The 14,203-nt window shown below is 47.0% G+C and overlaps 1 protein-coding gene across 1 annotated transcript in view; it reads right to left on the reverse strand.

The window, feature by feature from the left end:
* Positions 1-14,203, reverse strand: part of TMEFF2 (transmembrane protein with EGF like and two follistatin like domains 2) — a 215,699-nt gene that overhangs the window by 176,174 nt on the left and 25,322 nt on the right. Inside the window, exon 4 of the mRNA XM_056861235.1 lies at positions 11,979-12,005. Coding sequence (XP_056717213.1) covers positions 11,979-12,005 — 27 coding nt within the window. The remainder of the gene's footprint in view (positions 1-11,978; positions 12,006-14,203) is intronic.

The raw sequence follows: 14,203 nt of genomic DNA on the forward strand, positions 1-14,203 counted from the left end.
GCGTAAGCTTCTTCAGTTGATTTTCAATTTTGATTTTGTTAGCACCTTGATTATTAAGTGAGACCCTGAGGGTTCATAGACCACTGGTTCCCATGTCCTTCAGAAAGGTATCGATACCGGAGGTATCGTCTTGGCTCTTCTTGGCTCTTCACAAAGAATCGTTGTGGAATGGAGATTTGCACATAAACCACAAGTTGGTGGTCATTAAGACTATTTTACTTTACTATCACTTATATGACGGACTGATTTACTCATTAAGTTGTCAAGGTGTATGAGAGTAATACTTACCTTGGTTCTGTTAATTAATTTTTTATTCCTTGGCTTGTTAAAGTGTATGAGAGAAATACTTACCTTGGTTCTGTTACTAAATTGTAATTTTACATGCAGTAATGACGTTTGGTTTATCATTGAATATCATATAGAACTTTGAAACAAAAAATTTGTTGTGAGCCCTCGTGCTGCTTTTTTTACAAGTACCTGGAGGTTGGCAACCCTATCCATTGGGGAGAAAGGCAAAGTACAAAACGAATTAAACCAATCAATCGCTAAGTATTCTCCACAATAGCTGGTGGCTCTAAAATTGAAGGGAAGCGAGAGAACCGAGACTCAAACCAAAGTGTGTTTTCCAGCTGCTTTACTCTGTTCCCATTATTTGCACTTCCGTTGTGAACGCCGTGTCCTTTTGCAACACATTTATCCACAGCTTCATTCAAATCAATGCGCGCTTGGGCTTTTATCGAGTATTTTGGCGCGAGTAGTATTGCTCGGGAGGTGTTTACAGCATCCTTCATTGTGCTCTCCATAGCCAGGCCTATCAATCAGCCTTGCAATAAAGCAAAGATTTTTTAAACGGGGGCGGGGAGGGGGGGGCAGAGAAACAGCCTTTGCCGAATGTAACAGTTATTTGCACCAAAATAGCGCCAAGACAGGTATAAATGTATTTGGGTCAGCAGCAGTTCGTTTGGGGTGTGTGTGTGCGCGCGTGCCTTTTAAGAGAGACAGCAAAAATAAATGTAGAACAAATGTGGATCGCCGCTCTCACACCCAGATATTCAGCGCCAGGACTAGATTAATCACTGTGCATAGAACAGTACAGAAGGAAAATAGATGCCTGACCTTTGGTTTAATTAACTGGCGCATTCCCACATACAGTACGACAGTCCGGCTCCATAGACACAGAGTATTATGTTATTGTCCAGAAAATGTGTCACTGATTTTTTTTGTCCTCTTGTTAAAATCCCTTCCTCCCTTGTCATAATTTATCACCCTATCACAAGCCCTTGTGCCTACAAGATACATCATGACGCACAAACCCCTGCATGCGCATTTGTATAACTCCACCTCGGGGAGGTGATAGGAAAACCAGGGAGGCCAAAGAAATCCACCAACAAGCACTGAGTAAAAGTATAGAAAACAACCGTGCAAGATCTGGAAGATCCGGGTTCAAACCCCCCTCGGGTTGCCAGGTCACTGTTCACCACTGGCGGGAGGTTTTGGGGGTGGAGCCAGAGGAGGGCAGGGTTTAGGAAGGGGAGGGACTTCAATGCCATAGAGTCCAATTGCCAAAGCGGCCATTTTATCCAGGTGATCTCTATTGGCTGGAGATAGGTTGTAATAGCAGGAGATCTCCAGCTTGTACCTAGAGGTTGGCAACCCTTTGCCATGATACCTGAAGGCTGGCGACCCTGTTGCTGGGTCACTTTTGGCCAGACTCACAAGATTGCTGTGAGGTTAGAAATAAGGAAGGGCTTGGAGGTGCAACCCTAGTCTCTATCCAACCCAACTTGGAGCTGCAATCCTAGTGAAAACCGGCATGATGTAGCGGTTAAGAGCAGTGGTTTGGAGTGGCGGACTCTGATCTGGAGAAACGAGCTTGATTCCCCACTCCTCCACATGAGTGGTGGACTCTAATCTGGAGAACTGGGTTGGTTCCCCCACTCCTCCACATGAAGCCAGCTGGGTGCCCTTGGGCTAGTCACACTCTCTCAGCCCCACCTGCCTCACAGAGTTTCTGTTGTGGGGAGGGGAAGGGAAGGTGATTGTAAGCCAATTTGATTCTTCCTAAAGTGGTAGAGAAAGTCAGCAAATAAAAACCAACTTTTCTTCTTGTTCTATCCAACAGTACCATACCACAAAACTCCCTGTTGGTTTTAATCCTGCTCTCTACAATTTACTCCTAGGTTTAGATTCTTCAAACTCCAAAGAAAGCATCTACCCTGTGTTGTAAGGAAGATATTCCTGCCACACACTAAGCCACAGCACCAAGCATGCCAACAGCCATTACATATATAGGAACCAAAGCATCCTCACATACAGCTCTAAGCTCCAGAGGGACCTCCGTTCCACTGTTCACAAAGGCAAATAAGAAAATTAGGTCTCCCACTGATTGTCACTCCAAGTGGCAGCAGTAAAAAAATAAAACAGAGCAAGAGAAAGAAAAGAAAAATTGCCATTGGCCTCTGTGCTGGTTATGCTACTTCCAGGTACAACCTAGAAATAACAGTGGGTAGCTCTAGGAATTGCTGGAAACTCTATGGTAAAACCATAACATTTAAGAATAGAGTCTCCAGCAATTCCTAGAGCTACCCATTGTTGCCCTGGCCTGAATGGTTCAGGCTTGCCCCATCCTGTCAGATCTCGCTAAGTAGGGTTGGCCCTGGTTAGTACTTGGATGGGAGTCCACCATGGAAGTCCAGGGTTGCTATGTGGAGGCAGGCAATGGCCAACCATGTCTGAACGTCTCTTGCCTTGAAAACTCTACAGGGTCGCCATACTTCAGCTGCAACTAGAGAGTGCTTTCCACCACCACCCGGTCACCTCTGGGTTGTACCTGCAAGTGACACCATGACATTGACAATGTTGCCGTCATCTAGGGTTGCCAATGCCCATGTAGTAGCTGGAGATCTCCTGCTATTATGACTGATCTCCAACTGACAGAGATCAGTTCCCCTGGAGAAAATGGCCGCTTTGGCAATTGGACTCTATGGAAGTCCCTCCTCTCCCCAAACCCCACCCTCCTCAGGCTCCGCCCCAAAAATCTCTAGGTATTTCCCAACCCGGAGCTCGCAACACTACTGCCATCACTGTCCCCCCATGTCCTGCCCCCTACCCCTCCCACTGAATATCAAGCTTGGCCTGGCAACCCTAGAAGAAATAGAGGTGTCCATAGGGTTGCCAGCTCTGGGTTGGTAAATACCTGGATATTTTGGGGACGGCGCCTGAGGAGGGTGTGGTTTGGAGAGGGGAAGGGCTTCAATGCCATAGAGTCTGATTGCCGAAGTGGCCACCTTCTCCTGGGAAACTGATCTCTGTCACCTGGACATCAGTTGTAATAGTGGGAGATCTCCAGCCAACACCTGGAGGTTGGCAAACCTAGGTGTCCATAACAGTTCAGAAAGGGATCACGGGTTGCATTTCGATCTCGAGTTAGCACCCGGAGGCTCTGAATACAATACTGGCACAAGTTAAGTTGCACATAATCACAAAGCGACAGAGGAAAAAGAGATTCCATTTTATCGGATCACCGTGAGCAACCGTAAGAATGAAAGCAAAGCTGCAGAGAGCAACGCCATTAGTTCGCCTCAGAACCCGCGTCCAACTGAGTCTGAGTGGGACTTCTGTACCGATTTCCCCCCTCCCATAGGGAAGCATGAAAAAAAATAAACACTCACCAATTCTCTACATTTTAAAAAAGAACAAAATCGGCTTTAAAAAAATACTTTACTTACTAGTCTTTAGTGAATGCTAGGAACTACTTTGGTTCTTATAATACATACGTCACCTCCTGCTCCTTTTTTTTTTTTTAAAGGATATATTTTTATGACACAGTATATTGCCGGTTGAACACACGAACACATGAAGCTGCCTTATACTGAATCAGACCCTCGGTCCCTCAAAGTCAGTATTGTCTACTCAGACTGGCAGCGGCTCTCCAGGGTCTCAGGCTGAGTCTTTCACATCACTTACTGCCCAGTCCCTTTAACTGGAGATGCCGGGGATTGAACCTGGGATCTTCTGCCTGCCAAGCAGATGCTCTACCACTGAACCACGGGTTGGAAGGGCATTCATCTCACTTTATTTATTCTTCCCACTTATAAGTGTTGGGGTGTGTGTGTGTGTGTGCAATTGCCTCCAATGTACCACATTTAGGGTTGCCAACTCCAGGTTGGGAAACTCCTAGAGATTTGGGGGTAGAGCCTAGGGAGGACGGGGACCTCAGTGGGGTAAAATGCCACAGAGAGTCCACCCTCAAAAGCGGCCATTTTCTCCAGGGGAACGGATCTTGGCCGTCTGGAGATCAGCTGTAATAGCAGATCTCCATGGGCCACCTGGAAGTTGGCAACCCTAAATTAACACTACATGGCAAATGGCATGAGTCTATTTGGTACAGATTAGAGTTACCAACCCCCAAGTGGGGCCTGGAGTTCCCAAGAATTACAACTGATTTCAAGTCTACAAAGATCAATTCCTCTGGAGGAAACTGCAGCTTTGGAGGATGGTCTCTAGGGCATTGTACTTCGTTGAAGTCCCTACCCTACCCAGGTCTTGCAGACTGCGATGTAAGAACCAGAGTCCAGAACGGAGCCCAGAACCAAACTGGGATCCAGTGAAGTTTTTCAAAAGCAGGCTGGATGCATACGTGGTACACAAGCCAAGCCAAAGGTATACCTTTGGTACCAGCAGAGTTGTCTTCAAGTGCAACCAAATGTAGAGCTCATTACAGTAATCTGACTGATATGGCTAGGCCAGCTGAGCCTGGAAAGAAGACAGGGTTACCGATCTCCACGTGGTAGCTGGAGATCTCCCACTATTACAACTGGTCTCCAGAGATCAGTTCACCTGGAGAAAATGACTGCTTTGAAAGGTAGACCTTATACCCCGTTAAAGTCCTTCCCCTCCCCAAACCCCACCCTCCTCAGGTTCCTCCCACAAAATCTCCAGGTATTTCCCAACCCAGGGCTGGCAGCAAACCTAAAAGGAGACTAGTCTCTGAACCATGCGTGAATCAAAACGGCATTCTTGGCCATGTAGGGTTGCCAACCTCCAGGTACTAGCTGGAGATCTCCTGCTGTTACAACTGATCTCCAGCCGACAGAGATCTTCAGTTCACCTAGAGGAAATGGCTGCTTTGGCAACTGGACTCTATGGGACTAAAGTCCCTCCCCTCCCCAAACCCCACCCTCCTCAGGCTCCGCCCCAAAAATCTCCAGATATTTCCCAATCAGAGCTGGCAACCCTATGGCCTTAAGCACCGACCTATTCCTCTGGCTCTAGCAGCAGCTCTTGACTTCTATGAACTCTAGTGTTACCAGGTCCCTCTTTGCCACTGGTGGGATATTTTTGGGGCGGAGCCTGAGGAGGGTGGGGTTTGGGGAGGGACTTCAATGCCATAGAGTCCAATGGCTAAAGTGGCCATTTTTCTCCAGGTGAACTGATCTCTATTGACTGAAGATCAGTTGTAATAGCAGGAGATCTCCAGCTAGTACCTGGAGGTTGGCAACCCCAGTACCCACGCTCCTTATTACCACTCCCAGAGGAAATGAGCATTAGGCTCTCATATTAATACCAGCCCAGGCAGCGTTAGCATTTTCTCCTTTAAATGAGCTCTGGAAATGCCAAGTCAACAATCCAGCAGACAAAACTCGCTCACTGTCAGGCCCCCAGGAGCGGAAACTCGACCCCAGGGAGCTGAGCTGAAGCTTTATGTGGTGTTCCGGAGGATAAGGAAGCAAATCTCCAAAGCGGTCCCCCCCTGCCCAGTATTTCATTCAGGATTTGAACAAATTTTGTTACCAGCAGCTCTGGGCTGCTGGTTGACATGAGAGGGAGTTAAGAAGCACCTGGCTGCATTGGCTGAGTACAGATCCCCCGGTAGGGTGGCCAGGTCCCTCTTTGTCATCGGCGGGAGGTTTTTGGGGTGGAGCCGGAGGGCGGGGTTTGGGGAGGGGAGGGACTTCAATGCCATAGAGTCCAGTTGGCAAAGCGGGCATTTTCTCCAGGTGGACTGATCTCTATCAGCTAGAGATTAGTTGTAATAGCAGGAGATCTTCTGCTATTACCTGGAGGTTGGCAACTCTATCCCCCCGGGCCAGACGGTATGCACCCAAGAGCGCTCAAAGAACTTTCTAAAGAGCTTGCAGAGCCTTTGCCCATCGTCTTCCAGACCTCTTGGAGGACGGGAGATTTGCCACAGGACTGAAGGAGGGCGAATGTTATCCCTATTTTCAAAAAAGGGAAGAGGGATGACCCAGGAAACTGCAGGCCAGTCAGTTTGACCTCTATCCCAGGGGAGATACTGGAGCAGATATTAAAGAGATCAATCTGTGAGCATCTGAAGGACAACTTGGTGATTCGTGGAAGTCAGCATGGATTTGTCCCCAACAGGTCCTGCCAGACCAACCTCGTTTCCTTCTTTGATCAAGTGACAAGCTTACTGGATTGAGGGAATGCTTAAAGTTGCCAACCTCCAGGTGGTGGCTGGAGATCTCCCGGATTATAACTGATCTCCAAGCGATAGAGATCAGTTTCCCTGGAGAAAATGGCCACTTTGGAAGGTGGACTCTATGGCATTATACCCCATTCAAGTCCCTCCCCTCCACAAACTCTGCCCTCCTCAGGCTCTACCCTCAACATCTCCAGGCATTTCCCAACCCCAGTGCTACTGGACTCGAATCTTGCTTGTCTACTGCAGATCAGCACAGCTACCCTTCTGAAACAACCACCTCAATGTTCTTCTTACGTTCCAGGAGGCCTGCCCATTTATTTCAGTGATTTGGGCCGGCCCACCATGCCAATTTTTGCACGCTTCGATCTTCTGGGTTTTTTTGCATCCCCAACTTTAATTTCTCCCGACTCTGCCTTGATCCTAATTCCGGTGAGTGTGCATCTTGGGGAAACGCCACGGAAAGTGTCCCATTCCTTCATCCGCAAGCAAAATTCCCCAACTCCTGCTTTAATGACATCTGAAATGATGTTTTTTTATTATTATTATGTAGCTTTCTACCTGCTAAAGCAGGAAGCTGTGAGAGTCTTCAAATGACAAGGATTATCTTTTCCTCCCTTCTGGCATATTAATGTCCTTCTGCACCACTTGTCTATTCAGTCGCGGATTTAATACACCATCCAGGCAGCTCTGTAGGACCTTAAAAGGAAGGCAGAAAGACTCGATCCTGCCTACTGTGCAGATCGATTCTCTTGCGCTCTGCCTAGTCAGTCCCCGAGGTCCTGTTCCACTTGTCTGTTTTTGTCAGCCCCGGCTTTTCATCTGAAATTGTTTGGAAACCAGGCTTTTAGTTGCGGTGCTCTCATTACCTGGGGAGAATGCCCGACTTTGCTCCCAGGACAGGTTTAAAAACCAACGTTGATAATGTATCCCTTTTTCCCCCCTTACTCTGTGAAATTTACCTGCCACCGAAGCGTAATGATGCCGCTGGAGGTTATTGTACATGGCCTTGTGTGTCAGAGAACCTAAAGGTTGAGCTGAAAACTAAATACTCTTACAAGTAATATATTTATTAGGTGTACACAATGAAATGGATAAAAGCACTGGGCCTGGACTACAGGCTACATATAAAACCGCTAGGGTTGCCGACCTCCAGGTACTAGCTGGAGATCTTCTGCTATTACAACTGATCTCCAGCCAATAGAGATCAGTTCCCCTGGAGGAAATGGCCACTTTGGCAATTGGACTCTATAGCATTGAAGTCCCTCCCCTCACCAAATCCCGCCCTCCTCAGGCTCTGCCCCAAAAACCTCCCGCCAGTTGTGAAGAGGGACCTGGCAGCCCTAGAAACGACCAGCATAAACTGTTATAAAAATAATCAACACTGTTGATGGTTAGGATTGCCAAGTCGCTTAGATTGGCGGGCAATTGCCCGCCAATCCATTGCCTGGCTCGAAAGCAGGGCATGCGTGCATGCGCAACCGAGCCAACGCGATCACGTCACATTCTGTTTACGCCCGGTTTGAGTGGTAAAAGGCCTGTTGCGATGCGGCACTAGGGTTGCCAACCTCCAGGTAGTAGCCGGAGATCTCCTGCTATTACAACTGATCTCCAGCCAACAGTTCACCTGGAGAAAATGCCCGCTTCAGCAATCGGACTCTATGGCATCAAAATCCCTCCCCTCCCCAAATCCCACCCTCCTCAGGCTCTGCCTCAAAAACCTCCCACCAGTGGCGGAGAAGGACCTGGCAACTCTATGTGGCACTTCCAAGTGTAAACCGGAAGTGATGGGATCGTTTCGGCGCAGTCGCGCACCCGCGAACCCTCCCTCAGTTCCATCCCAAAAACCCTCCCGCCAGAGGAGAGGGGGGACCTGGCAACCCTACCAATGATATGCAAAATATAAATACCATACATGTTTCTGCCTCTTGGGCCTTCCTCAGTGGTCAAATTATGCAAAACACGATTATCCAAAAACACATCCGGAAATGCACCTTACAAGGTAATTGTAAACCTTATATCCTGTGTTCCTAGGTGTGAATTGATAACACCAGTTGTAGGTCTTTCATTGTGTGAGAATTTGCTCACACAAGTATCTGGTGCAACAAAAAAAAATGCCTCTGGATGTGTTGTAACATCAACAAGGGACAAAATCTGTTAGCATCAACAGACTGCTACAGTCAGCTATTAATACAAAACATGGCCTTGCTTCTCAGAGAACCATAGGTAGATACAGTTGGCAAAGCATGCTCTGCCATTACACACAGATGATCTGGGAGCCGGGGATAGGGTTTCCAGGTCCCCCCTTGCCACAAGTGGGAGCTTCGTGTGCGCGCAATAATGTCCCTTCTGGGGTAAACCTGGAAGTGACGGGGACACTAGCACATCCCTAAAAAAAAAAAAAAACCCTCTATGAAAACCATAGAGTATTTGGAGGAATGTGCTAGAGAGTCTCCATCAAACCCAGATGTGATGGGGACGCTCTAGCATATCCCTCCAAATACTCTATGGTTTCTGTAGAGGTTGTTGAGGGACGTGCCCCATCACTTCCGGCTCGTCTTGCCTTTTCTGAGCAAGCTTCTCAGAGCTGCTGGTGTACTACTTTTCCTTCCTGCCGTGCCTCAGGGCTTTTCTCAATAGGAGAACCTCCTGGCTTTTGGTTAGGGTTGCCAACCTCCAGGTGGTGGCAGGAGATCTCCCGCTATTACAACTGATCTCCAGGTGACCAAGAGTAGTTCACCTGGAGAAAACATCCGATTTGGAAGGTGGACACTATGGCATTATACCCTGTCGAAGTCCCTCCCCTCCCCAAACCCTCCCCTCCTCAGTCTCCACCCCCAAAATCTCCAGGTATATCCTAACCCAAACTGGCAACCCTATCAAAGAAGAAAGGGTGAGCAAAGTAGTTATGTGAACCAAACACAAACCTTCCTCCATTATCCGTAACTCAATAATGTAAATCTCCCAGTCACATAAACGACATTATTTGTCTCCTGTAAATCTCATGTCGAAATAACCCCATGTTAATAGCTATCCCACTTATCTGACAATCTTTTTTGATGTCTGCCAGACAGTTCGGATGAATGAGGATGTTTGGATAATGAGGTTTTGAGTCGCCACAAAAACAGAGAAAGAGATCATTTGTTTCTTTTGGAAATGCTGGAACTGTTGCATTAAATATATATATATATACACAAACACAAATACGTCGGGAAGCGTTTCTCACAAAAGCATAAAAGCTCAGAAATGAAATGGATTTGAAAGAGCCCGATACTGTGCCTGAAACCTAGACGTATGAACAGTCTGAAGGAAATGAATAGAAAGCTATTACAGAAGATTACGATAAGGGGACTAGAGCAGCAAAGTCATCTTGACCAACCCAACGGCATTGTGTGTTAAGAGCTTCTGGGTGCCACATCTAAAATAAAGATCCCGATCAGAACTGGGCTAGAGCGTCCCGCACAGAGAGCGAAGGGCAAAGCAAAGCAAAGAAAGACAAAGCACTTCTAAGCCGAGAAGCAAAAAAAAAAAAAAAAAAAAGATATTCACCCTAGAAAGATTAACCCACAACCTATTCTAGGCAATCTGATCTGGCAGAAAATTCTGTTTCAGAAACACAGATCCAATCCATTCCTCTAAAGCAATGGTTCTCAAAGTGGGCAGTACCACCCCCTGGGGGGCGGTGGGATTACCTAAGGGGGCACTAAGAGCCAAGGGGGCAGCAGAGGGTGCTGGAGGTGGGCCCCTTCAACTGTGTTGTTCATTAATTTTCAATAGATCAAGCTATGGCACCTTGCTGGCAAATTTGGTGGAAACTATCAGAATTTCCCCCCCAGACTTTGAAGAGCTGGTACCACTGGATCAAGTTCATCAGTTTTGTCGAATAAATTTCAACTAAAAAGTTTTAATTTGATTTTGAATAGATGTGCAATTAATTGTCCCTGTTTTGAAATTTTATTGTTATTATCTTCGTTAGTGATTCATGCTAACCCCTATTTTGAATAATGCTTTTTATAGGGTAGGGGGCTCTGGGGTGGAGTTTGTGGAACCAAGGGGGCGGTGGCCCGAAACGTTTGGGAACCACTGCTCTAAAGTATCCAGCTAAAATGAGAAGGGCCAACCACCTTGCAAGTTCCTCTATTCCGCCTGAAATTACCACATTTGTCATAAATATGCACAGGGTCAACATTCATGGATCGACAGCAAGCCATCCTATTTCCATTGCAAACCATCATATTCCCACTCAGTATCATGAATCAATGGCATATGCTCCTTTGATAGTATTCTTCCAGGGTTCAACGCTTCCCTTCTATCTTAAACCAGATCAATTCTGGGACTGTTCAGATTGTGTTGACATTGCTGTGTGTGCGGAGGGATGCCAAAATATCCAACTTCCAGGTACAAAGACTGAGGTGAGATCCAGATTTATTCCCCCCCCCCACACACACGGTATTTCAAAAGCAAATGCACAAACTTATATCTAAACAGTAGGAGGATGCGTTAGGTTGTGGTAATAGTCCAGGTCTGTTTTCAGATACGACAACAAGTTAGATGAAGACCTTGGAAAAGAAACCCACGAGAAACAACTTTCTCAAGAGAAAACTCGATGACGTCTATCAGACGATGCTTCACCGCTTCATAAAACAAAACCGCAGCGATCCTTGGGCATGTAACCTACCTCATGTCCCATTCTCCTACCTTCAGAGTTGGTAAGATTAGCTATTTTTTCTTTCATGACAAAAATCTAGTTTGCCATTAAATCTAAGGTTGCCAACCTCCAGGCAGTGGGCTGGAGATCTCCTGTTATTACAACTGACCTCCAGGCAATGGAGATCAGTTCCCCTGTAGAAAATTCCCCTTGGAAGGTGGACTCTATGGCATTTTACCCCACTGAAGCCCCATCCCATCCCCAAACCCTGCCCTCCTCAAGCTCCACCCCAAAAATCTCCAGGGTTTTTTTCAACCCATACTTGGCAACCCTAGTTACATCAGAAACACAAAACGGCTCTGTCTCTCTCTACCTCTTTCTCTCTGCAAACCATAAGAGTCACAAACCTTTCACAAAACTCCAGAATTAAAATGCACAATTGATGCCCTGTCAATCTGAAATCTAATACTGGGTGTATCTCTAAACTTCCAGTTGTGAAAAAAGAAATCATGTCTGTGCAGCAAAGAAAAGTGAAAATGCTATGCAGAGACATGAGAACAAAGAGAAATTATTATTTTAAACTCAGAGCCACGAGAGAGCGTGAAACAGCAGATGGAGATAGAGTCCTAGTTCAGTCGTGAGTAATACAAAATCTAACCAGAAGCAAAACAGTTTTCTGAGTGTCTCATTAAAAAAAAAACCTTCCCTTCATTGTCATTTAGTTTGACTAAAATGCAGGATGTCATTTCATGAGAAAAATCGAAACAGCAGGCAATGCAAGGTAGTGCAACAGAACTACCTAGCAAATCCATTAACAGTGTAGGAGAACGTCTCAACCAATTCAGGCAGGAGCGAGGGGGAAAAGAATGTGAAATAAACGATTCCTACCTCCATCCCCAGAGCCAGAGCCTGCATCTGTAAGAGAAAAATGGGGAAAAAATGTTATGTACACATAACAGGACAGTCTGCATATATGTAATGCCTAAGGTTGCCAGCTCTGGGTTGGAAAATAAGAAGAAGGGTTGGTTTTTATATGCCAACATTCTCTACCACTTAAGGAAGAATCAAACCAGCTTACAATCACCTTCCCTTCCCCTCCTCACAACCCTGTGAGGTAGGTGAGGCTGAGAGAGCTCTAAGAGAACAAAGACTAGCCCAAGGTCACCCAGCTGGCTTCATGTATAGGAGTGGGGGAACTAATCCAGTTCTCCAGGTTAGCGTCCACCGCTCTTGTGGAGGAGTGGGGAATCAAACCCCGTTCTCCAGATCAGACTCCACCACTCCAAACCACCACTCTTAACCACCACACCACGCTGGCTCTCATACCTGGAGATTTTAGGGTAGAGACTGCAGAGGATGGGGTTTAGGGAGGGGAGGGATTTTAATGGGGTACAATGCCATAGAGTCCACCTTCAAAAGCAGCCATTTTATCCAGGGGAACTGATTTTTATTGCCAGGAGACCAGTTGTAATAGCAGAGAGATCTCCAGGTGCCACCTGGAGGTTGGCAACCCTAGTAATGCAACATCCTACTGAGCTGACAGTGAAGTCCTAAGTAGAGTTACACCCTTCGTGAAGTCAAAGGAAGGTTGTAACTCTGTTTAAGATTACACTGCCAACATCCAACAGAAAACTTCAGAGTTGCCAGCTGCTGGGTGGGGTCTGAAAATCTTCCAGAATGACAACTAATCTCCAGAGATCAGTTAACCTGCAGGAAATGGCCGCTTTGGAAGGTGGACTCCATGGCATTATACCCCATTGAAGTCCCACCCCTTCCCAAACCATGCCTTCCTCAGGCTCTACCCCCAACATCTCCAGGTATTTCCCAACCTGGACATAGCCTAGGGTAGCCAACCTCCAGGATGTATTCCTAGCAATGAAAAAGTAAAGTATTCGCTTGGGTTTCCCATAACTGTCATTCACAGCTATGACTTCCCTCATTGGGTGTAACAAAAGAAAGGCAGTACAAGCCCGTTGCCACAGCGTAAATGGGCGGAATGCTGTCTATTCGTTTTGCCTTCTATCTCTGGATCTAGAGCGACTATAGACTTGGGTTTTTAAAAAAATGAAAGCTGAGAATCCAAGCCAGCTAGTGGGACCAGCTGATACTGGTGACTTGCTGACCCAGCCAACCAGGCAATATGGCAACCTTATTTGGAAGCTAATCTGGGTAGGTAGTGGGATGGTAAATTAGGGTTGCCAGCTGTGGGTTGGGAAATACCTGGAGATTTGTGGGGGTGGAGCCTGAGGAGGGCAGGGTTTGGAGAGGGGAAAGACATCAATGCCATAGAGTCCAATTGCCAAAGCAGCCATTTCGTCCAGGGGAACCGATCTCTGTCGCCTGAAGATCAGTTTTAATTAGGGTTGCCAGGTCCCTCGTTGCCACCGGTGGGAGGCTTTTGGGTCGGAGCCTGAGGAGGGTGGGGTTTGGGAAGGGGAGGGTCTTCAATGCCATAGAGTTCAATTGCCAAAGCAGCCATTTTCTCCAGGTGGACTGATCTCTATCGGCTGGAGATCAGTTGTAATAGCAGGAGATCTGCTACTACCTGGAGGTTGGCAACCCTACTTGTAATAGAAGGGATCTCCAGTCACCACCTGGAGGTTGGCAACCCTACCACGGCCACCAGCCGTTGGGAACCTCTTGGAGATTTAGGAATGAAGCCTGGGGAGGACAGGGACCTCAGCGGGATACAATGCCATAGAGCCCACCCTCCAAAGCATCCATTTCCCCCAGTAGAACTGATCTTTGCAGTCTGGAGATCAGTTGTAATAGCCACCACCTGGAGGTTGGCAACCCTACAGTAAATGCATTAATGGAAGAAGAAGAGGAGGAGTTGGTTTTTATATGTCAACTTTCTCTACCACTTCAGGAAGAATCAAACCGGCTTACAATCACCTTCCCTTCCCCTCCCTACAACAGACACCTTGTGAGGTAGGTGAGGCTGAGAGAGTGTGACTAGCCCATAGTCACCCAGCAGGCTTCATGTGAAGGAGTGGAGAAACAAATCCAGTTCACCAGATGAGCCTCTGCCACTCATGTGGAGGAGTTAAGGTTGCCAGGTCCCTCTTTGCCACCAGTGGGAGGTTTTGGGGGCAGAGCCTGAGGAGGGCAGT

Source organism: Euleptes europaea, chromosome 15 (genome assembly GCF_029931775.1).
Source record: "Euleptes europaea isolate rEulEur1 chromosome 15, rEulEur1.hap1, whole genome shotgun sequence".
Taxonomy (NCBI): domain Eukaryota; kingdom Metazoa; phylum Chordata; class Lepidosauria; order Squamata; family Sphaerodactylidae; genus Euleptes; species Euleptes europaea.